At 45.0% G+C, this 22,539-nt stretch overlaps 1 protein-coding gene across 10 annotated transcripts in view; it reads right to left on the bottom strand.

The window, feature by feature from the left end:
- Window positions 1–22,539, bottom strand: part of ITPR1 (inositol 1,4,5-trisphosphate receptor type 1) — a 319,907-nt gene that overhangs the window by 53,737 nt on the left and 243,631 nt on the right. For all 10 annotated transcript variants that reach the window (XM_041762303.1, XM_041762302.1, XM_041762300.1 and 7 more), the window contains 8 exons: window positions 19,274–19,454; window positions 17,395–17,648; window positions 11,621–11,821; window positions 9,776–9,886; window positions 8,034–8,129; window positions 5,459–5,581; window positions 4,308–4,412; window positions 1,329–1,521 (listed from right to left, as the gene is read on the bottom strand). In XM_041762303.1, coding sequence (XP_041618237.1) covers window positions 1,329–1,521; window positions 4,308–4,412; window positions 5,459–5,581; window positions 8,034–8,129; window positions 9,776–9,886; window positions 11,621–11,821; window positions 17,395–17,648; window positions 19,274–19,454 — 1,264 coding nt within the window. The remainder of the gene's footprint in view (window positions 1–1,328; window positions 1,522–4,307; window positions 4,413–5,458; window positions 5,582–8,033; window positions 8,130–9,775; window positions 9,887–11,620; window positions 11,822–17,394; window positions 17,649–19,273; window positions 19,455–22,539) is intronic.

Below are 22,539 nucleotides of genomic sequence, written 5' to 3'. Positions count from 1 at the left end.
TCTGTTCACCCAAGTATTGTGCTGTGCAGGTGTTCAAGGCTACTCACAACACTTGAGCTAGAGGAGCCTGCATGGAGTCTTCAGTAGGCCACAGGACACCCTGGTATCAGCTAGAAGCACGTGCCTGAACTCACGACTCTGAGATCATGACTCATATGCTATACCTGCTCAGCCAGCCACCCCCCCCCCCAAAACATCCATCTATCTATCTATCTATCTATCTATCTATCTATCTATCTATCTATCTATTTATTTTACATCTAATGTTTTAAAGTGCTGGATGACGAGGTAGCCCTCAGAGATGAGCAAGAATGTTGTGGGGTTGGGGGGGGGGCGCGTGGTGAGCACAGGGCCCCTGGCCAGTGTGCATGCACAACCCACTTTGCCATGAGCCAAACCTAGGGGTGCAGGGAGGTAGGGAGAAAAGTGTTGACGTGGAAGAAGCATGCAGTGAAGAAGGCTGGTCCGTTCTGCCTCGGGGTTGGTGGGAGGCAGGGAGAGCACAGAAGCTCCCAGAAAGGGATCTCCAGCACAGCTTCCCCTCCCGCAGCCCTGCCCTGCAAAGAGAGCCCAAAAGATCACCACTGTAGCTGGAATCCAGGATTGCAAAGAAAAAACCTGGCTCTCGACTTACAGACAGAAATAAAGCATGCTCCTAAGTTGGTCACAACAGTTGGTGTGGCGTGTACTGTCAGTACTGAAGGATCTCATTAAAATCCTAATGAAAACCAGGAGCTGAGAAGTCCTCTGGGACAGCCCTATAAAAGTGTTATAGACGAGTAATTTCAACCCGACGGCCAGGCATCGCAATGGGACTCGCTGGTGAACAACGATGTGTCTTACATGGCAAATGATTCCACTGCCTATAAAATGATACTAGAGTCTAAAACCCGAGCTACCCTATATATAAAAGGGAGACCAGTGTCTTCAGAGCAGGTGAGCTAGTAAATGAGCAGTCAAGCTGGCTCAATTTCCTGCTCAAGTGCACCATCCTGTGAGCCTGGCTTTTTCTCTCTTCCTTTAATTTTCTACATCAAGATAGCAAAAAAGGACGTCCCAGGAGTCTTTAGGGCTCTCCAATCCAATCCAAAGCCATGGGGCATGAAGGCAGGCTTTCCTGGGGAGGTGCCTCCCTGAGGCTAGAGCCCGCTTACCAGCTACAAAGGTGTCTAGGTCTTCCCTTCCCAGCGCTCAGAGGCAAAAAGTACCATCCATCCGTTAGACTGGCTCTGCTCCTGCTTGGAGACTCGCCCTCCGCCATGGCGCCCACCCTTGGGAGACCCCAGGGTGGTGGGCCCTGCAGCGTTGTGGGCGCATCGCTGACCTACCTCTCAATTTCTTCTGCCAGTTCATTTCATTGAAGAGGTCCTCGGACCGCAGGAAGAAGTCATTGATCTTGCTGCCTTGCTCATCCCTCTCAGTAGTGTAGTATATTCGCAGCTTCGACTCCTTGGTTAGGAACTCACATATGCTGGGCACAGGAAACACAATCTGTTCCATGGTTCGGTCTAACCTGACAATCTAGGGTGAGAAAATGAAGGAGCTGAAGCAGCCATTTCCAAAACTCTCTCACTAAGGATCTCTGCTAAGGTCATAGGCTCAGCATTCACGGGTGACTGTAATACAAAACTGTTCTTGAGTCTTCTCAGATCTTCTAACCCCCAGACTGGGCCATGTCTCTTAGATTTATTTAAAAACAAAACAAAACAGTTTGGGCAAGTCTCTAAGAGTTGGTTGTTTTGTTTTTTTAGCCTGAGATCCATTGTTTTCACTGTGATTAACTTTTGTCTCGAACGATTTACACTGTGTTTTGTGCACATATCCAGATGAGGCTCTTGACTAGGGCTGTCCAACAGAACTTTCCATAATGACAGACTGGCCCTACATCTGAGCAATTGCCCCACGTGGCTAGTGCAAGTGACCCATGGAATATTTAATTTTAATTTAAAAGCCACACATGGCTTATGACCACCATACTGGATGGTGCAGCAGCGGCCTGTGGTACAAACATCACCTAAACTTTTCTGATAGCAGAACTAATTGTTGTTGTTTTTTCCTATGTAGGAATTTTAAAAAGAGGCCTTTGGTTTATCTATTGCATTATCCTCCTCTTGTCACAGCATCTAAAACGTACAGTGCATGAACTAGTATGGCTGTTTAACACTGGTGTGGTGTCCAGTGCTCTTTGAAGCAGTGCTGTGGGGCCCCAGAGTGGACACCTCACAGGTTTTCTCTGTGCCCTTCTAGAGTGGCTCAATCTCCGGAGAGGAGGCAGTCTGGGCAGCACTGTTCAAGTTCCAGGACACTGTACTTAGTCACCACCCTGGGGGTTAGGGATTTCAAAAGGGGTATGGGTTGTAGTACAACAGGGTCATGACCTCTCTCTATTCTTCCTCCCCAGAGTCTGGAGAAGTCAGGTGAGGCCCAGGGCCTACGCCCTCTACAAGCAGATCTGGTTCTCATTCTTTCAATGGTTTGTTCCCTGAAACAGCAAGAAAGGTGACTAAGGTCAAGTTGTAGTGGGAAGCTCTCTCAGATGTGTGACAGGTTCCCCTAGCCCTAGCCCTATAAGTTCTGGGAGACATCGTCTTTAGACCAGTGGTTCCCCAATATAGCTGGACATCAGATTGCAGGAAGTTTCACTGTCATACTGATTCAGTCCTTCCGTGAACCTCATTTAACTGGAATTATGGTATGGCGGGTTGGTAACTGGAACCTGCACATGAACCAGCTCCCCCTAGGTGACACTGCTGTACAGACAGACCCAGGGACCCATTCCACAGTCTCCTGCTATTAAGAGCCTGCCTGCTTTGCACAGCCAGGTGGGTCCTGGATCTCCCTAAGCTGAAAGAACATGATGTGAGAAGTGTTTCTGAAATCCAGGGGGAAAGGAGGAGGCTTCCGGGCAAGAACGGAGTCCCAGACTCCCCGGTTACCCAGCCTAACTTCCGAAAGCGAAGGGACTCTATAGGAAGCCCCAGGGAGTAACTGGGTATTCCCTGGCTTTGCACAGGTAACTCCCTCAGGAGAGTGGAAGAAATGGGCAGCTAGCCAAAGGCAGGATTTGAGAGCTAGAGACACCAGGCCTGGCCATTTCTCTCCGTCATTTAATATCTTATCTGCCCACATCTACTTTTCAGGAGACTCACAACTGGGAGTCAGGAGAACACATTCCACTCCTTCCCCACCTTTAAAAGGCTGAGTGACCTTGTTCACACAATTCTTAACCTGATTAAGCTTCAGTCTTCTCTCCAGTGAGTGAAGAGCTCTGACATCCTATATTGCAAACACCTAAAGTTTGTCTTTTAAGAGCTCCATAAAACAGAGCTGGCCTTACCATCAAGCTTCTCATCATTAACAATATATCAGGGGTATTTGCCCACATGCACTGTCATGGTCAACTCATCAGTAAAATGATGCATTTTATTAGGGCAGCCCAGACGCCTGAGTTATCAGGTAAGAATATATTCTTAAAAAGTCTCCATCCTGAACAATTCATGCGGCCCAAAGGAGTCTGTTAGCCCTTCAAAATCTTTGTTCCAACACTGATACTGAGTTTGTGTACTCTGTCCTTAGCTAAACAAAGCACGCCATCCTTCACTGCCTAGAGCCTGGAGACAGAAGTCCGTGTTCAACACAGGTAACAAAATGCACTCAAAGGCTCTGGGGTCAGCCAGCGCTGGATTACGTACGATTCCAGCTCTGCTGCTGAGAGCCGGGAAAATGACACAACCTCTCTGAGACTTATTTCAGCATTTTGCCATTCGCTAAATGGGAGATGGCCCTATTAGGCTACAGAGGATCAATAAGTTATGTTCTGTGAATGTGTGTTTAATGCAGATCCGATTGCACCACTCCTCTATGTATACTTTCTCTTCCACACGGCTCTTCTAGTAAATCCAGACTTCTTGCAAGGATGGTGGAAAGGATTCTGCAGGATCCGGGGGGGCTGCCCATGTGGCTCACTGAGTTTCAGCTCCTCACCCTCACCTAGAGCCTCCTTCCTCAGGGCCTCCACTTGTCATTCCCCAGGTCTGCAAAGCTCTTCCCTCTAGGCTCTGCCTGTTTCATTCTGAATCTTCCTAAAGTCTGTGCTTGGATGTCATTCCTTAGAACACGCTTTTCTGACTGCCACAGTCTCCAGCAGGTCCCTCTGCTGGACTTTCCTATAATACCTTCTACTTATCCTCACAGCCTCGTCAGCATTCATGACCAACAACTGTTGCTCACATGGATGACTGTATGTCAGCCCCGGGACAGCGCAGAGCCCACTGCAGGCCCTCACCCTGAGCTCCCGCTGCTTTTACCTCTATCTGGGCCGTGTGCTTGGCATAAAATTCCAGAGCTTCATCTCCATCCACTTGGCCACCAGGTTTCAACATGGTCTGAAGTTCTTTGTTATGCCGAGCCAACTAGAACACACATATGGAAAACAGGGGAGTCACTGTCTCATTGCAACAGGCACACACGCTCTATTTTCCAAGCTGGGGTATAGAGAAAGCATCATAACGAGTGGCAAGCAGAGGAGCAGGGGTGGCCAGAGGCTTGCTGCATCCTGTCAAGGTGTGCTTGGCACAGTGGCTATTTTGGGAACTTGGCAGAACAGTATGGGCTCACGTGGGTGTGAGCTTTCCCCCAGTTCCTTTAGCCAGACAGGAGGGGCATGGGGTTTTCTGTACAGCCACATGGAGTCTCCACTCTGAATGTTCTGAAACCCTCTCAGTGGCCAGCCACAGGTAACGGAAGAGATGAGGGGCCGGAGCCTGTTTTCTATTCTTCTGCCAGCATGCTGTAGCAGGGCAGGCCAACCTCCTGCCCCGTACCATGGGTGCTTTATCCCTCATTCCTGCAACTGAACAAGGTGAAAGGGACAGGAAGCACAAGCCTGGCGCAGAGGTACAAGCTGCCCACACATGTCAGCAAGCTCAAGGCTCATCAGACTCCAGAAAAAGAAAGTATCTTCAAAAGCCCAGCCACTTGGGAAGAGAGTTATGAAACAGCATTTTGGTGCCAGGGTGGGATACTCCCCTCCCCCAAAAAGCAAACAAAAAGAAGTCATAACGACAAGTTCGTTCCCAAAGATTTCTAAGTGTGATAGGCAAGGCGGCCGAGGTTTCTTTCTTTAAGAGACTCATCAATATTTATGAAAAGCCTAAGACGCCTTTCAACCTTCTCCAAACACAGCCATAAACCACCGAAGTGTCAAGGCTCAGCGTGGAGGCTTTTAAGAAACGTGGGGATTTCCAGGGCCATGACCCTTCCGTGGGAAAACAGGAGTCCTGGAACTCGGTACACTGCATCGGATTGCCACTAGGACCCGTGAGCCACATTATCATGAATACAAACAGCCCTAAGTTAAAACCTTAAAGGAAGAGCAAGTGGAAGCACACGTTCACCTTGGAACTCTGGCACTGAAGGCCAGTGCCATCTGGCTCTGGGACCTAGAGAGAGGTCATACCTGATGAGCTAATATGTAGATATTGTGCCCCACGTTCCTGGGGGAGGCAGCTCCGTCCTCACCGTTCTCTCCATCCTCAAATTCCACTTCACCTTGCATGTAGGCTTTCTTGATCACTTCCACCTGTGAAGAATGGTCAAATGAATAAAGCTCCTGTTTCAAGGAAGTCCCACAAATGACTGGCATCTATAGTCTCCCCTTCTGGGGCAGACAGTGTTCAGGAAGCTCAGCATTTTTTCCTATCAGGTTTGGATCCAGCCTTAGAATCCTTCTCAATACTGCCACGGGCAGTCACTACCAATCACCTACCCCAAAGCGAGAAATGGAATGCATTTGCTGTAGCTGGACCAACTGCTCTTCTATAGCCGACCAAGGGGACAATGGTTATCAACATCCCTTGAAACAATAAAATATGACACAAATGTAGACTAGGAGCCAGACCTTTCCTATCTATGCATTTCCTCTTGCCTTCTCTCCCCAACCCCCAACCTTTGCCATCTCAGGAAAACCTAGTAAGAAATCCACTAGCCTTGAGGAATAGCTGGTCAGACTATTATCTCTGATTTCACATTCTTCCCTATCCACATTCCTCTGTCCCTACTCCATGTAAAAATAAAGTCACTAACAAATAACATCTACTGGGGTTGTTCCATGTGCCAAGTACTGTGTTTTGAATTTCAACATTTTTTGGGGGAAATTTAATGTTCCTCAGCATTTTATGAAGTGTCAAAGATTCCCATTTATTTTGGATGAGGAAACAGACTCAGAAAAGTGAAGAGGCACTCCTAAAATCACATGGCTAGTGAGCTGAGATTTGATCTTGAATCTGCTACCGAGGATCCATGCATGCTGCTTGTTTCATGCTGCGAGCACACCTCCTAGTGCATTTCTGTAGCAGTCTCATTGTTCCCACCTACCTGAGTGCCCTACTCACAGTGCCCGGGAGCTGGATCTACTCATCTCTTAATACTTCCCCAGTGCCCAGCACATTGCCTTGGACAAAGTAGGGCCAGCCAATATTTATCACATGAACAAATCATTTAAGATTTAATCATTCAAAGAATAAGAACAAAAATGCCTTTAACCCCTAAGCTGAAGTGGAAATTAATCATTTTCTTTGATGATTCAGAAGGCATCTCAGCCTCCTGCATTGCCAGAAGGCCATTCTCTATTTTTCAGTATCTCAGAGCAAGCATGCAGAGGGTCACACATTTCTATACTCACATCAGGTCAGGCCCTGAAATAATTTTAGAGAAAAGACCCTTGAGAGGCTCGCTCTCTGAGCTGGATTTCCTGTTAGTTCTAATACCAAACTGAATAGACATGTTGCACGGGATGTGGGGGCAAGAATATAGATGTGAGCACACATGCATGTGCATGCACATATATGCAGGTGTGTCCTGGACATTAGAGTTTCTCTTCTATGTGGATTCTTAGAACCGTATTTGTTCCAGGAAGCATTTGACTCTTCCTGTGAGCTGGGAATGATGTTCTCCAACCACAAGGGGGCCACCCAGAAGCCTGTGGCACCACAGCCCTGGGTGTTCACATTACCCCCCCTCCCCCCACCAAGATGGGGGCATGTTGTTGGTCCATGAGAGTTGGAATGAGGTCTCTGTGAAGTCATTCTGTCTCTACTCATGAGGGATGCCTTGAGCCCCCCCACCAACCCCTCAGTTACATAAGCTATTATATAAACTCAGAGATGGTGTCCATCTCAGGCTGAGAACTCATTGCTGACCTCAGAGATCAAAGAGCTGGGCTCACTGTTAACTTTATTTCAAGGGATACATGAAGGGACTTTAGCCCAGCCCCCAGTGCACACAGGTCACCAGGCAACAGAAAAGTTTTAGTGTTCTCATTTACTTCTGTCAGTTACAGTTTGTGTGGGAAAAAGTCCAAACAGAGTTCTGTCCTCAGCTCATTTCACTGTCTCTGAGAGCTGCCAGGTTGCAGCACTAACCCTCACCCTGGAAGTCACAGCCCATTGTGAATATCACCCTTCAAAAATAAACAAAATTTGTTTTTTAAGAAAAAACAAAACCCAAACATTGGCACCCAAGGAAAACTCTTCTGTTGCCCAGACTATTGGCCCCCGGAAGAGATGGGGATTCAGTAGCCAATGAGGAAAAGGAGGAGAAAGGAGTTATACAGTTCACAGGGGTGGAGGAGGGTGGATGGTGTGCCGGGTGCTATGTCAGGGGCCTGATTCCAAGTCCTCGTTTAGTCTTCAGAATCACCCTCCGGCCAACATGATATTATCATCTTTTTAGGGATGAGACAACAGTAGCTCAGAGCGGTCAGGTGCCTGCCCAAGGTGACCTGGCAGAAAGGGAGAGGTGTGGACCTGAACTCCAGGTTGCTAGGCCTCCAGTGAACTTGCCGCCCTGGCTCTCAAGAGGGGTAAGGAGGAGGTGAGGGGCGGGCGGCGGCCAAATGGGGCTGTGTATGCTCTCCTTAGATTTCTAATCTTTGGCATCTTTAAGAAAACTCAAGGAAACGGATTCTCTTTCTGCCACAAATACTGCTCTGCCTCTGCTTGGTGTCACAGCCAGGCGATCGGCCATCAACTCACCAGTTCCTTCGGCCTCATGTTGTAAAGTATCCTCTCTGCGTTCTCGCTGTCATGCCTGCTCTCCATGATGGCCAGCAGCAACTTGGAAGCATTGTTCTAATTGGACAAACAAAGGGAGGAGAAAATGGAGTGGAGCAGCTTGGGGTGGCTGGCCTGACTGTGTGTGCCCAGTTGAGGTGAGTACTGCATCCTGGCTGGATAGACAGACGTTTCATCCTATGGCAGAGCCACGGGTCTGGTACGGCAAAACTCAGCTGCACGCGACAGGGAGTGTGCCACTGCAGACCCCAAAACCATAACTGCAGAATCTGCTTTGGGTCACAGAAGAACATAATCGTTTGGGCATTGCTCTCCCTAATGTTACTTGACATAAGTCCTAATGGAAATTGGGAACTTAAACATGGTTGCTTGTGGGTGTATTGGCAACCTTATGATGACAACGGTCAGGAAGGACTGCTACATGGACCCATGATGCCTTCGGGGCAGGTGTGGCTTTAAACCTTGTTATTCAGCCTTGCGGGGCAGAAAAGGCAGGCGATTAAAATAGTACTGTTCTTAAAGTATTACAATCAGCTCTCATAACCCCTAATATTATGATGAGAGTATAGCTGATACCAGTTAACAAAAATGACCCAAAAGAGCACTGTATGCATGCCAAATCCACATTTCCCATTACATTCAAAGTTTTCACGTGCCCATAACCTGCATTTCTTGGCTTGACCTGATTTTAGATCCTGGGCCTAGGATAACCTGTATGCTGCTTTGTGTATAGGATTGGAAAGTTCCTGCTGTTTTGCATAAGAGGGGGCAGTATTTTTTTTTTCCTTCCCAAGTACAGGTCAGAGGCATTCAGTCAGGATGCTGTGGTATCAAATGGTGCCTTTTCAGAGCACACAAATCTCTATCGCAATCCACAGATTGTTTAGTTGAAAAAGTCACTGCAAGGGTGATCAATAGCCCATAAAATTCTGTTCATTTCAGGCTCTCATCATATACATTCTGATAAATGGGAGCCAGGTGCATGAGCTTGAATGATGTTCAAGTCAATTCTACAACACAAGTGGTCAAAGGAATTAAAAATAGCAGACTCACAAAGAAGTCCATTTAAATCACACATCCAAGTCAAATCAACTATCAGTTTGGACTCTTAGTTATAAATACTAAAGGAAAAATAAAAATAATGGTGCAATTCTTGTGGACTTTTGTGTTAACACCTTCCCTTAATGACCTTTCTTTCCCATGACACTGTTTATGCAATCGACACAGATCAGCTTTTCAGCTAAACCCTGCAGTTATAGGCAGTTCTGTGACAGTGACAAAGTGCTTACTGCTGGGTACGGGTGTAAGACAGAGGACAGATCTCAACATGCCCCAACATGGGAATGGTTAAAAAGGAAATAGCTCAGTGAGGCTAATACATTTTGAAATACACTCTGGACACCGAGAGGTCTTTGGACTATTAAAGAATCTTTGGAACCTCTAAATGCAAATGAGGGTTTTCTTCTTTGGGGATATGCTTAAGAAATCAATATTGGAGGTGGTATCCCGTCCTAAGACCCTTATTTGCAGGGGAAGACTGAATTTTTGCATTTTAGTCAGAACTTACAACATGGATCATTCATTTAGTCTCAAAGAACTGCCTGTATTTAGTTTTGCAACATTGATCGTTTCACATGTGGAAGCAAAACACAAAAGTGACTATTTTCACATGCTACTGTCTTTTGCTTTCAATTCCTACTTGCCTTCAGTTCTAACACAAGGTCCATCCTCTTCTTTCCCAAAGGATTGATGTCATTGAGGATCAGAGCTGTGATGATGTCAATGCCATTGGATTCATGGGTGGCTATGCAGTTCTGAGGAAACACACACACACACACACACACACACACACACACACACAGACATTTACACAAATGCTGGTCATAAATCAGATGTCAAAAGCCAACAGGCTGAACTGCTATTTCAACACAATTCTTGCCACTCCCAGTAATGTCTCAAGGGGAGAGCTGCAAATTTTCCGTGAGAAAGTGGTAAAAATAAAAGACAGATGAAAATCGCTAGTTTCAGAATTAACAGTAAACAGCAGGAAAGTCCCCATGCACTGTAACTGATAAATTGCTCGTGTCTAATCCAAATAGTGCAGTAAGGTTGGCTTTTGTTCTTAAGGGAAAATACGGTGTGTGACTGATTCTGGGTTCTGAGCCCTGTTTTCCCCTTTAAAGGTGTGTTCCATTCTCTCTATAGCACTTGGTCTTCATACTTCATACTCTCGCTTAAGGCCTAAGCCTGGAAAACATGTTTCCTGTTTAATTCACACAATACTCAAATTAATCATCTTCCCCCAGGTAAGGGTCCCCATTTGCAGCAGAATCTACTCCAATATGTTCCTTTTAACAGACCTCTGTTTGGCAGAAAAGCAAACTTGAGGTTATAAGGAAATTCACTTACATGTTAGATAAAACCTTTTCCCCCAAGCCTGTTGTAATTTTTCTTGTTCCTTTTCATTTTAACTTTGACTACACCATCTGTCTCATCAGCGAACCAAGTAAGGAAAGTGGATCCAACACATGCTAACCTCATATTTATAGCCAACTATGACCAGGTGTTTGATACACAATGAGTTGTCCCTTTTGTCAGCCACTCTTCTCCCCTGAGTGAAGGTCCTGGCCTTGCTCCCCAAGTCACACAGTGTATCACACCTTCACTATGCAAATGGATTTAGAACTGGCAATTTCAGACTTAGTCTATCCCCTTCAGCCAGGATGAAGCCAAAATTAGAGTTAAAAATCATAATCATCACTAGTACTAATGCAAAAACACAAAGTCTGCAACAAGTCACAGATAAGCAATAGACATTCTACTGAAGATATGATTGAGTTCCCCTCTAAAAATCTACTTCTTGGGATCCCTGGGTGGCGCAGCGGTTTGGCGCCTGCCTTTGGCCCAGGGCGCAATCCTGGAGACCCGGGATCGAGTCCCACGTCGGGCTCCCGGTGCATGGAGCCTGCTTCTCCCTCTGCCTGTGTCTCTGCCTCTCTCTCTCTCTCTCTCTGTGACTATCATAAATTAAAAAAAAAAAAAAAATCTACTTCTTGAGAGGCCAACATCAGGACTGATGGGGCTTTCTTTTCTCTGAATGTCTGTGGTGTTAAAAATCTCAACCGAACGTTTCCTCATATTGTTCAAGCTGTCTTGTGGGTAACAAGGTTTCTCTCTCTAGCTAGGTTTAAACCTTTTCCTCGCATTTAAAATAGAGCCCAGCCTTCTGGTCTTTAATTTAACTCCAACTTTATTATCTACCCCTAGTCAAGTTAGTCAAATTTGGACAATCAAACAAAATCAAGCCAAGATATGCTATGCCATGCATGGATACCAAGGACAAGCCTGGTAATGCCTCTGATTAGGCCAAGTTCTGAAGCATGATAAAGCACCATAGCTCCTTCTTGACTGCTGGATAAAAGACCTCCAGTTCTAGTGACTTCCTAGGCCAACAGGCAATGTTATGTGACTTCTGAACTAGTTCCTGTCAACATTTCCAAAATGATGAACAACTTCTTTTTCCCACCCCCAAATAAAAATGGAGGTACCTGGTTCTCATGGCATGGTCCTTGACAGTATTCAGTCAGACTTTCCAGGGTTTGGTTGATGAGGGCTACGTTCTTTTCATTTATATAGAGCCCGAGAAGACCAAGACCTCCAGTAGTGCTTCCACAAATACAGTCCAGGAACTGCAGCGTCTCACACACCAAATTGTAGTTGGTCTTGTTATTTTGGCAACGAAGAAAGTTCTACAATTGGGCAGTCCCCAGATGGCAGGGGGGTAGGGAGAGGGGCAAAGTCAGAGAGAAGAAAGAAAAGGTCATTCATATGGCCATTTTGTTAGTATTTAATTGGTTGATGCCCTCAATTGATCAGCAATTATGCAGAGAGATATAGCACTGGAGAGAAGAGACAGCATCCATGATGGTCAACTGTGGATTTGGTCTATGGCAATGGACACCAAACACTGCAGCTTATTCTCCAAGGTGCTTTTCTATGTGATACTGTGTAGGAGGGCTCCTCCTTGACAGACACCTAAAGCCTTTTTGAGTTCCCCTTTCTCTTTTTCCTACTCCAGTCCATGTCTCTCCCACTAGGTATTAGGTTCAGAGGAATTTGACATTTCAAAGGGCAATGCTTATGTTTAGAAGATGATGGTGTAGTCTAGATACTGAATGCCCAGAGTCTAGTACTAGGGATGGTTCATCACAAAATAAGGTGTTACAGGCTGACTTAAGCCCATTGCCATGGTAGAAACTTAGGTTATCTTTTATGGCCATTCTCATGAATTATTAAAGGAAGAGGCAAGAATGAGTAAATGTGTTCTTATGTACATGTGCCCAAACAGATGTCCTCCAGCTAAACCCATAATGTTAACAAGAGACAAAAGAGCACGTACTTCCTCCACAAAAATCAAGTAAACCACATTCAACCACCTCACAAAGCAGAATCTATTTTGATGAAGAAGAGATTTTTGTCAGAGACTCTTAAATCTCTTCTTGAAAAGAAGCAAAAATTAACTGCAAAAATTCTTTTAAGCAGTTATAAAAGTTACATGTTTACCACAGAAGACTGGTACTATAAAAAGCAAGATATAAAATAAATGTGACCTTTGACACGGTAGTAATTCCACTTCTATAAAATACTGACTTCTATTCACAAAGTATGTATTAGATATTCCCTACAGCACTGTTTGTGACAGTGAAGAACTGGAAACAACTTAAATGTCCATCAACTGGGGAGTAGTTAGATACAGTATACCAACATCATCTAATATTACAACTTAGAAACACTATGGTAGGTCCATATGTGCCAATATGGAAAGATGCTACCTGCTTGAGGGCCCAGTTGAGCTCCTCATCCTGCAGAGAAAGAGGGAGAAGTCTTCAGGAAGAGGGCAGGAGAGAGCCTGGCTGTCCAAGGCTGAAATTCATAGCATGGCTCTCCAGGCTATTTACTCCTCAAACTCATGCGCTACTGCTCACACCATACCCCCATCTCTGCTCAAGGACATCACGGCTGCCACCATGCCCCCTTTCCTGCTCAGTAACATCACTGCTCCCACTATGCCCCCCTTGCTCGGTAACATCATCATTACCACCATGCCCCCTTCTGCTCAGTGACATCATTGCTACCACCATAACCCTTTCTGCTCAGTGACATCACTGCTCCCACCATGCCCTTCTCTGCCAGGCAGCAATGAGCTTCTTCCTATTCTTCAAGCACTCTTCGTTCTCTTTTCTCTGGGGCTTTAGGCACACCATTCCCTCTGCCTATCACTCTCCCCCCATCTCTACCCTGATGAACTCCTCTTCCTTCAGGATGGAGTCCCAAGCCATTTGTTTCAGGAAGCCCTCCTGAGGCTCCATCCTGACTCCAATGAGATCGGAGAATGGCACACACCTCTCTTAGCCCTCCTTACACTTCATCATGTGCTTATAGGGGTATCTGTCAGCTTCACCCAGGACCATGCTGATAGCATGAAGTGTCTGGCAGCTAGCACAGTGACTGGCACATGCCAGGTGTGTCATAAACACTGGCTAAAATAATCTGAATTAAACTGAATGGATAGGAGAAAAGGGGACTTGTAAAGTCCTCAAGCCTGTTATGTTTCAACTCCCCATGAAGGTTAAGTGGCTGCCCTTTCTTGAAAGCCTCTCCCATAGCTCATGGCCTTTGCAGAGTGTCAAGCCAGAATCTCTCCTTCCCTAGCCGAGATCCATTTCCTTTGTCCTCTACAAAAATAGAGGGATGCCACTCACTAGGAGGCTAACAGGGACTCTTTATACATTCACGGAGTCGATTTCACCCTTTGCACACACCACCTTGCCATGTTTAAGCTAGGGAAACACTGTTCTTTTTGTGGTTTTCCTTGGAGGGCCAGGGATCAAGTCAAGATGGGTGAATTAAGAAAGACTTCAAGCCTGTTCTCATACAGATGTCAGTAGCAAGAGACCTGCATTCCTTAACCCAGGTGAAACAAGCCAACCCCTCAGGAGAAAGATAAAAAGCACAGGCAAAATGTCTCAAGAATAGTTCTTCCCATTCTTACCTCTGTGGACAAAGCTTGCTTAAGGCAGCAACTGCCTGTCTGGCAAAGCTAAAGGCAGTGGCCTTATCTCTACTAAACATTTACTAACAGGAAAGTTAAGGTTATAAATATGACAAGAAATGCTGGGCAACTTCAAAAGGCCGGATTCCTTCTCTCTTGGAGCTTATCTGTACTTCTTTATACCAGGGGTGGGGACAGTAATTCTGTCATCATGAGAAGGTCTTCTCCTCCCTTTAGTACACAAGAAAACCCTGACCCAGAGATCCACCATCTGTTCTGGGACTCTGCCAACAGGGTGGCATTCAGAGTAGGTGAATCCCACTCAAAACTATCATTTTAAGAACCAGATTTCTACAAATGTCATCCTATCAGAGCAATTTTATCAACATCTCAGTGTGTATGACATAGTGGGAGTCTTTAAAGATGATTCTAACCTTCATCCTTGTGAACCACTGGTTCAGATCATTGGTTTTCCAAGTGGTCCCTGCCTCCTAAGGGATTCCTGAAATGCAACACCTCTCAGGGCTCTGGTAGTTAAGGGAGGAAAGGAAAGTTCTCACACTCTGTAGTTTCTTACTCTGAATAGAGCAGCTTTGCTCTCATCTGCTTTACTTAGTACATTTCTGCATAAGATCTTAAAGGATTCTGTGGCCAAAACCAAAAAAGTATAAAGCCATTGACATGGCTAATGCTTATGATACTTTCAAAGATTAAGCTGCTAAGACTTTTAAAAAATATATTAAAATATACTATATGCTTTCCTTTCCCCTAGTACTATTTTCCACAGAGCGACGTGTTGGAGAATCAAGTTTTGGAAAGACTTATTAGAAGGTGCGTCTATCCTCGGGGTTCCTAGCGTCTTAGTTCCAAGGAGAGTTTTGTGAAGAGCTACAGTACAAAACTAAAACTGAAAACTTCCAAACGGGAAAGGCAAATTGACTCAATGAAAGCATTACTCTACTTCCACAGTGGACTCTGGGTATGGTGGTAAAGAAGGAAAATCAGGGGGTACAGTGGAAGAGTCAGAACAGGTCCATGAAAGCAGACCAGGCTGGAGACAAGCACATCAGGACTGCCCCTCTGACATTCGTGGATGGATTCTATTCCAGTCAGTCTTGTGTTAGCTTAGAACTCAGCAGTTATCAAGTCCTCTGACAAGCCTAGACCCAGCATAGTGGATTGGTTTGCCTGCTATGAACCCACAAAACCCCTGGGATGATACCACTATGGTACTTATCATGCTGCACAGCATCTTGGGTTTCCCCGAGTGGCTCCTGCCTGAGACTCTCAGCTCTGTATGGGAAGGGGTGAGGTCTCTGTCACCACCAATGCCGAGCACAGAGCAAGTATTCACCCAGATGATGAAACAAGCATACATGCATAGGCATGGTCTCAACCCACTTCCCTTTGAAGCCCAAGGTTGGTGGAGACCAGTAACAGCAGTATGAGGGAACAGTCCAGGGCAGTGACCACCAAGCTCAGCTAGAAATAGCCCCAGCAGCAGGGAGGTCCCTCCATCCACAAAGATGCCACAGTTGGCTTTGCTTTCTTGCTGGTGGGACAGCCTGGCTTTCCATGGTGTCATTCCCACTCCCTTGGCCAGTCTCCCTCATGACTAATGGTGTACATATGGAAGGTGGAGAGGGCACAGTTGGCCTGCAGACAGAATGCCAGCCAATGAGACAACAAGCAATCCCTGGATCTTTGAGTCATGAATACTTTGTTCTACCCAGCTGAGCTAGGCAGTCCCAGTGATCTAGGGCCAATGTGGTCTAAGTCCAAAGTAGGAATATTTGAGCAATAGGCAAGAAAAGAAAAACAGCCAGAACCCCACACTCAGACATAGAGAGGGATCAAGCAGGGAAGGTCAATGGAGGATATGAATGAACAGCAAAGTGAAAAAAGAACCCAATGGGGCCTGTGGGAAATTCTTTCATTTTTAAATATGGGCCATATTTGGCTGATGGATGACCTTGAATATACCTGCCTTTTCAAAGCTCAGGCTCAGACCAATTTGATTAAAATTAAATATCAGTGTAGAAATTATTAATACTGCAAACTTCACCCAGTTCCTTTTCACTGTTCTGTCTTACTGTTTAACAATGTATTTTCTTACTCAACTTATCCAGGCACAGATTATATGGCAAGGCTGAAGTATGAGTGATTTACGGTGGCAGCCCCAAAGGGTCTGGCCACAGGTGACATGTGAAAGGCCATCAAATCACCTGATGAATAAAGTTGGGAAGGGAAATATTTTAAGACTGCACCTTGTCTTTGCCACTGCTTCCTTTTCACACCATAATTATACAAGTAACTGAACTACCACTGTCAACTTGTTTATTTTAGGAAGAAATATTCTATCTTAGTGGAGTTGTTCAGACACACTTTTGTTACTAATCCACAATCCCTTTTAGGCAGAGAGGGGTGTTTTTCCCAAAACCAGCAGCAAAACCAGGCAATGGCCAAGGACCTGGTGCTCTAGCATGTTTTTCCTGGGGAGTGATTGGCTCCATAGATCTATGCTCATTCAGTAGAAAGAAACATCTCTGGAATCCATCCTGAGCCCCTTCCACATAGGCTTTGCTGGTGGGGAAACTGTAAGGGAGAAAATATGCTATCTTAACATGGTGGTTGATCACATGAGTTCCACTGTCAGACGGCCTGGGTTCAAGTCCTGGTTCTCTACTTTACTTTATGCCCTGAACCTCAGTTCCCTTATCTATAAAATGAATATAATGATGTCAGCAACACTTAGCATCCGAGATATCCTAAGTGCCTGATAAACCTCAGCCATTGTTATCATCCCAACATCAATAAAAAGTGAACAAAAGATTTCTGGAATAATCAGTTAAACACATATATTTGGGCATCTATTGTATAAAACCCTGGAAGGTAACTTCATTTATTCAACCAAAAAATATTTAATAGGACTTTCTACGTATCAGATTTTGTAAGTCTAGTATATTTAATCATTCATCTGATTAATCAGAATCATTCATGCATCCATCCAAGTCTTACCTATGGATCTATGTGCCAAACAGTGGCAAGCTACCACATACTCATATTTCAATATGTACACAGTAGGTACCTACACTGGTGAGCAAGAGATTTGGTTCTTGTCCCTGTGGAGATAGTAGGGAAGAAGGACAAAGAAACATGTCAGTTGCCCAGATGTCAGAACCATCCTGGGTCCTTGACTCAAGGAAGCTGGTGGCAGTGAGGGGAGCAGAGATGTCTGAGGAGCTGTAACTCCCGGGGGCCAGCCCTCACCTGCAGGTCTCGATTGTGGTTTTCGCACAGAAGCTGTAGGAACCGGAGAATGGGCTGCATGATGGTGATGACTGCGCTCATTTCCAGCTCGTCCTTGGTCTTATCTGCCGTGGCCTGGGCACCTTCCCCGGACTGGTAGTGGTCATCGGGGTCAGCCTCCCTCCTGAAGGTGCTGAAGGCTTTCCTGGTGGCAGCAGAGGCTTCCAGGAGCTGATCTCGGGCCTCTTCTGTTATTTGTGTCGAGGGCTCTTTGGCTAGAATGCAAACATAAGACACTTAATGTTGCTGAGTCCTCAGGAGTACTAGCCACTGCACAAAAGATAACATTAGAAAATGTAAGTCCTTGTATTCACTAGAAATCTTTAAGGTTGGCCAAACACTCCAAGAAGTCACTTCTCTTAGTCCTTAGGATTAAAACAGTCATGCTCTGCCAACTGGCTCATGGCTCTCACGTTTCACCTATGCTTATACTGTTTTAGAAGAAAAGCTTTAGTATTGGCTCTGTCAGCCTCACAAACCTATGTGGCTCTGGGCCTTAGCATCCTCATCTGCAAAACGGGGAGAGCATCAGTGGATTCTAACTAGAGAAGCCTCTGAGAGGGTCAACATAACAATGACCACAACCCGAATTACTGTTACTATGGTGACAATTGATTGAGTGGTTCCCATTAAGTACCACAGCATCAAATCCTCAGAGCAACTAGGCATCAGAGTGAAGAGTGAGACACTCTGTAGCCAGACTGCCCCTAGGTTCAAATCCTGACTCTACTGCCTACTCGCTGTATAGCCTTAACAAGGACAAGTTAACCTCCGCTCCTCAGTTCCCCCATCTGTAAAATGGGGTTAACAATTCTATTTTACAGGGTTAACCTCAGTTCTACATGAAGTAAAGGATGTAAAGGACTTTGAACAGTGTCTGGTTCATAGAGAGTACTCAGTAAATGTTAACCTTTCCCATTCTAGACCAGTAGTTATAAACTAGAGCTGATTTGGTGCCCACTCCCACCCAGGGGACAATTAGCAAAATCTGAGGACACTTCTAGTCGGCTGCAGGGCAGGCTACTGGCATCTACTGGGTAGAGGCCACATATGCTGTTAAACATTCCACAGTGCACAGGACAGCCCCTCCAGCAACTCATCCTCCAGATGCCAAATGTGCTGTGTCTGAGAAGCCCAGTTCTAAACCTGAAGAAAGAGGTTCAGAGTGGCTCATTAACCTCCTCATAGCCATTTGATTCCAACACTGGTGCATCTACCTACTTCCAAGTATGACTTCTCTTTGAGTGAGATCATGAATGAAAAGCTTTAGAAACTTCCAAATAATTTAGAAAATAAGGGGGAATTTAAGTGATGGATACCCAGTTTTAAAATGTGTGTCCTTTTCTTTTTTTTTTAAGATTTATTTATTTGAGAGGGAAAGAATGAGTGAGCAAGTGTGCATGAAAGCGTACAAACACTGGGGAGAGGGAGAAGAGAATCTTAAGAAGACTCCCTGCTGCACACAGAGCCTGATGCGAGGCTCAATCCCACAGTCCTGAGATCATGACCTGAGCTGAAATTAAGAGTCGGACACTTAACCGAGTAAACCACCCAGGCACCCCTAAGGTGTATGTCTTCTTTAACTTTTCCTAACATTGAATAGAAAATTACAGGAAAAGATTATAAAAGTAGTTCCTGCCAATAAAACCTTGAGTTTGACTAAGAAGAAGGTATGTAAATTCTTTACACAAGAAAAACCACCAATGCATGGTAGTTCGGCTCTGGTTACTTAGGAAGAATTTTATCATAACCAGACTGATTTGCTTCTCCCAAAAGCTTCAGTCGTAATACAGTTCAAAGACTGGAGGTCCAGCTGGAGGGAGGGCCACGCCACACTTACCTTTTTTCCGTGATGGGGCATCCCTGTCTGTCTCATCATCTTTCTTTTTATTCCCCAAGTCACTGGTGTTCACGGTCACTGTTGCTTTGATTTCTTGCTGGGCTACCTTCATTCGGTCATAGAAGACCTTGAAGAATTTTTCTGACTTCTTATCTTCTGTTAACCGGCAGAAAAAGGAGTGCTGCCATGGAAAACCCACAAATTTTCAACACTGTGACAGATCAGTGATCTAATCCCACTCAAGACACCAAAACCTCACAGAAATCAGAGCCTGCTGCAAAACCTCACAAACAGTCTAGGTTTGGACCAAAGTTAAACATGATCCCATGCACTATCGCTCTCTGGATCGTATGGCTTGAGATTTTCTACACAGAGACTTTAAAGCAATCTGCCATGGGATGTCTTTAATGGAGCAGTCATATAGGCTTGGGACACATGCTAAAGGGTGATGGGAGATTCCAGCCTATTAAGAAGCAGCCCCTGCACACACTCAAAACAACTCCATTAATAATGGAAACAATGTATTTTTGGTGGTTACTGCAGGTCTTGTCATGTGTTTTGTTTAAGGATTCCTGTGAGCCCCTTCACTTTGCACAGCCCTGTGAATATATATGGATGAGTAAGATGTGCTACCTGCCCCTGTAGGGCTCCATGGCAGGTTAGGATGACAAATCCATAAGTAAAAAATGTGTAAGTAAAAAGTGCTCCAGAAGCTACACAGACAGTTACATCATAGAAGCTCAGAGCTGGCAAGGGTGACAGTGGGCCAGAGTGATCCCAGAATCTTTGTAGAAAAAGTGATTTTCAAACCAGGTCTTGAAGGACAGGTCAAAAATGGTTAGATGAAGAAGCTCCAAGTTAACAGGTAGCTTGCCTCTTGGATGCACATTTGTTTTTGGGCCCACTACAAGCAAGAGTATACAATGTTGATGTAAAAACACAATATGGTGTCTCAACTTCATTTATGAGTGTTCTCTTTTCACCCCTTTGCAAACACCACGCTGTTGTGAATTATTTACATAAAAATACAATACGGTCATTTCCAGAGGAATAAAACAAAGCTCTAAACAATATATTTTCTTCTCCCAGTTGGATCTTTCTGCCAATTTCATATCCTCCCCCATGTAGAAAGATGGCATTTCTCTACCAAAGGTAGCCCTAGGCTTGCAATCCTAGAAAAAAGTAGAATCTTATCAGCCGTCATAGCCTCTTACTTCCTCCATCTCTCACCCTGCCTCCATGGCCCCCAACACTTGCTGCCAGATTCAGCATGCCCCAGGAGAGCCACCACGTTTTCATCTGCCAAAAGGAAACTGTAGTCACTGTGACCCTTCTTCTAGCTACTAGACTCTATGCTGTATTGACAAATGTAAGTCTCATTTGCCTACAAAGCACTTCTTGACTATGTTCTTTCCTTTCCATCTCACTGTTCTTCCCTACTTCTGGATGTTTCCAATATATAGCATAAGATCCGTCCTTCCTACTTGTGCTCCCTGATTCTATCTTTTCCCCTCCAACCACTCCCAGTGGCAGTACAAGTCATCACCTACCTACTGCTTCGCCTTATTCTGCATGTGTCAGTGAGTCCTCCATGACTCCCACACACTTTGAACCAAGCTCAAGTCTTTAGCGTCCTCCATTGCCCTTTACCACATTGAATCCTCTTTTCAGTTTCTTACTATTTCATCTCTCCATCCGTCATTGCATCCATTTACTCATTCACCCACATACCTATACATCTATCTGTATATTCATCCTTCCAGCCATTCACTGGCACTTGTCATGTGTTGGGCACTACATCCATCATAGGAGATACAACAGTGACCAAAAAGAGGCCTAGAACCTGCCCCCCATGAAACTGGTAGCCTAGTAAGGAAAAGACACAGTAATTTAATAATCACCCTAAGGATGTTTTTACCAAAATAGCCATTTATCCCCATGAAACTGACCCAAGAGAATGCTGGCAAAGAGTATTGTATCAGACACTCAGAGCCATTGTTTTGCTCTCCTCGCTTTTCCTGGCTCTTTCCTTGGCTAGGCTAGGGTTCCCTCATCCTTTGGTATTCCCACTAATATCACCTCCCCAGTGAGGCCATCCTGATAATCCTATGGAAGCAGCAACCCAGAAACTGCTTATTCTTCCCTGCCCTGTTTTATTTTCTTCATAGCAATTGGTCTCTGTTGTATTTGTCATTCACCTACTTACTGTAGGTCTTATATACAGTGTAAACTCCAAGAGGATAGGTGCCTCACCTGTATGCTTCACAGCTGTCTCCAGAGCACCGAGAGGAGCCCCAACACATAGAAGGAGCTTCCTAACCATTTGATGAAAGAATGAATACAACTCAATACTTCATGGATCATTGTAACTACACCCTCTCAATCAGACCCTGCTTATATTCAATGACTGTGCCAGAAGTAAATCCCCAACATAGATTAATTCTGGAAAACTGCTCAAATATGAAAAAGCAAGTTCTAACTGTTCACTTCTTTGAGAGCTGATGCATCTACAAACAAAAGGAGAAATGTGGGCACGAAGAACTTATATCACCACCTAATTATAGTGACTACATTTTTTACCAAGGTAAGTTATACAATATCTCTCCCACATGGGGTCATGGGGGAGACTGCACTGGAAGGTGGCCACTTGGGGCAATGAACTTTAGTTGCTACCCCATTAAGTCTTCTTGTTGCATGGAGGCAACTTAAAAAGCATTCTTTGGACAATCTGGTCACTCAAAAAAAAAAACAAATGTACTTTAAGTAGGTAGGCAAATAAATAAATAACTAAAGCCTGCCATCTGTCATCAGTAACAGTGCAACACAGTGCAGACCAATCGCTGGCTACAAACTGCACTGCTTAACGTCTAGCTGGTTAACCCAACAGATGTCAACTGATAGGGTCAGGGTAAGGGAACCTCTTATGAAACGGGAGAAGGGCAAGTGACAGGATTACACACTTCTATATATGTTTTGCAATGGCCAGTATATTTATTTTGCATTATTTATATCAGTCCTTAGTCCTTCAAGGATCTGAAGCAGCTTTATAAACAGAGTGTGGTCAACAAAATAATAAAGTAGACACTGGGGTACAGAGACATGAATAAGCACAGAGAACCAGAACTAAACAAGGCTGGTGGTTAGAAGGTGAAAGAGATGATTCAGAGCAGTCACAAGTCTCTGAGGTACCCAGCCATCAAGCTGAAATAAGAGGCATGCTCTATCATGGTTATTATTAAGTATCAGATAAGAGAAATATTGCCAGT

Source organism: Vulpes lagopus, chromosome 7 (genome assembly GCF_018345385.1).
Source record: "Vulpes lagopus strain Blue_001 chromosome 7, ASM1834538v1, whole genome shotgun sequence".
Classification (NCBI taxonomy): domain Eukaryota; kingdom Metazoa; phylum Chordata; class Mammalia; order Carnivora; family Canidae; genus Vulpes; species Vulpes lagopus.
Note: the sequence above shows the minus strand (reverse complement) of the source record. Positions and strands in the feature narration are given on the sequence as shown.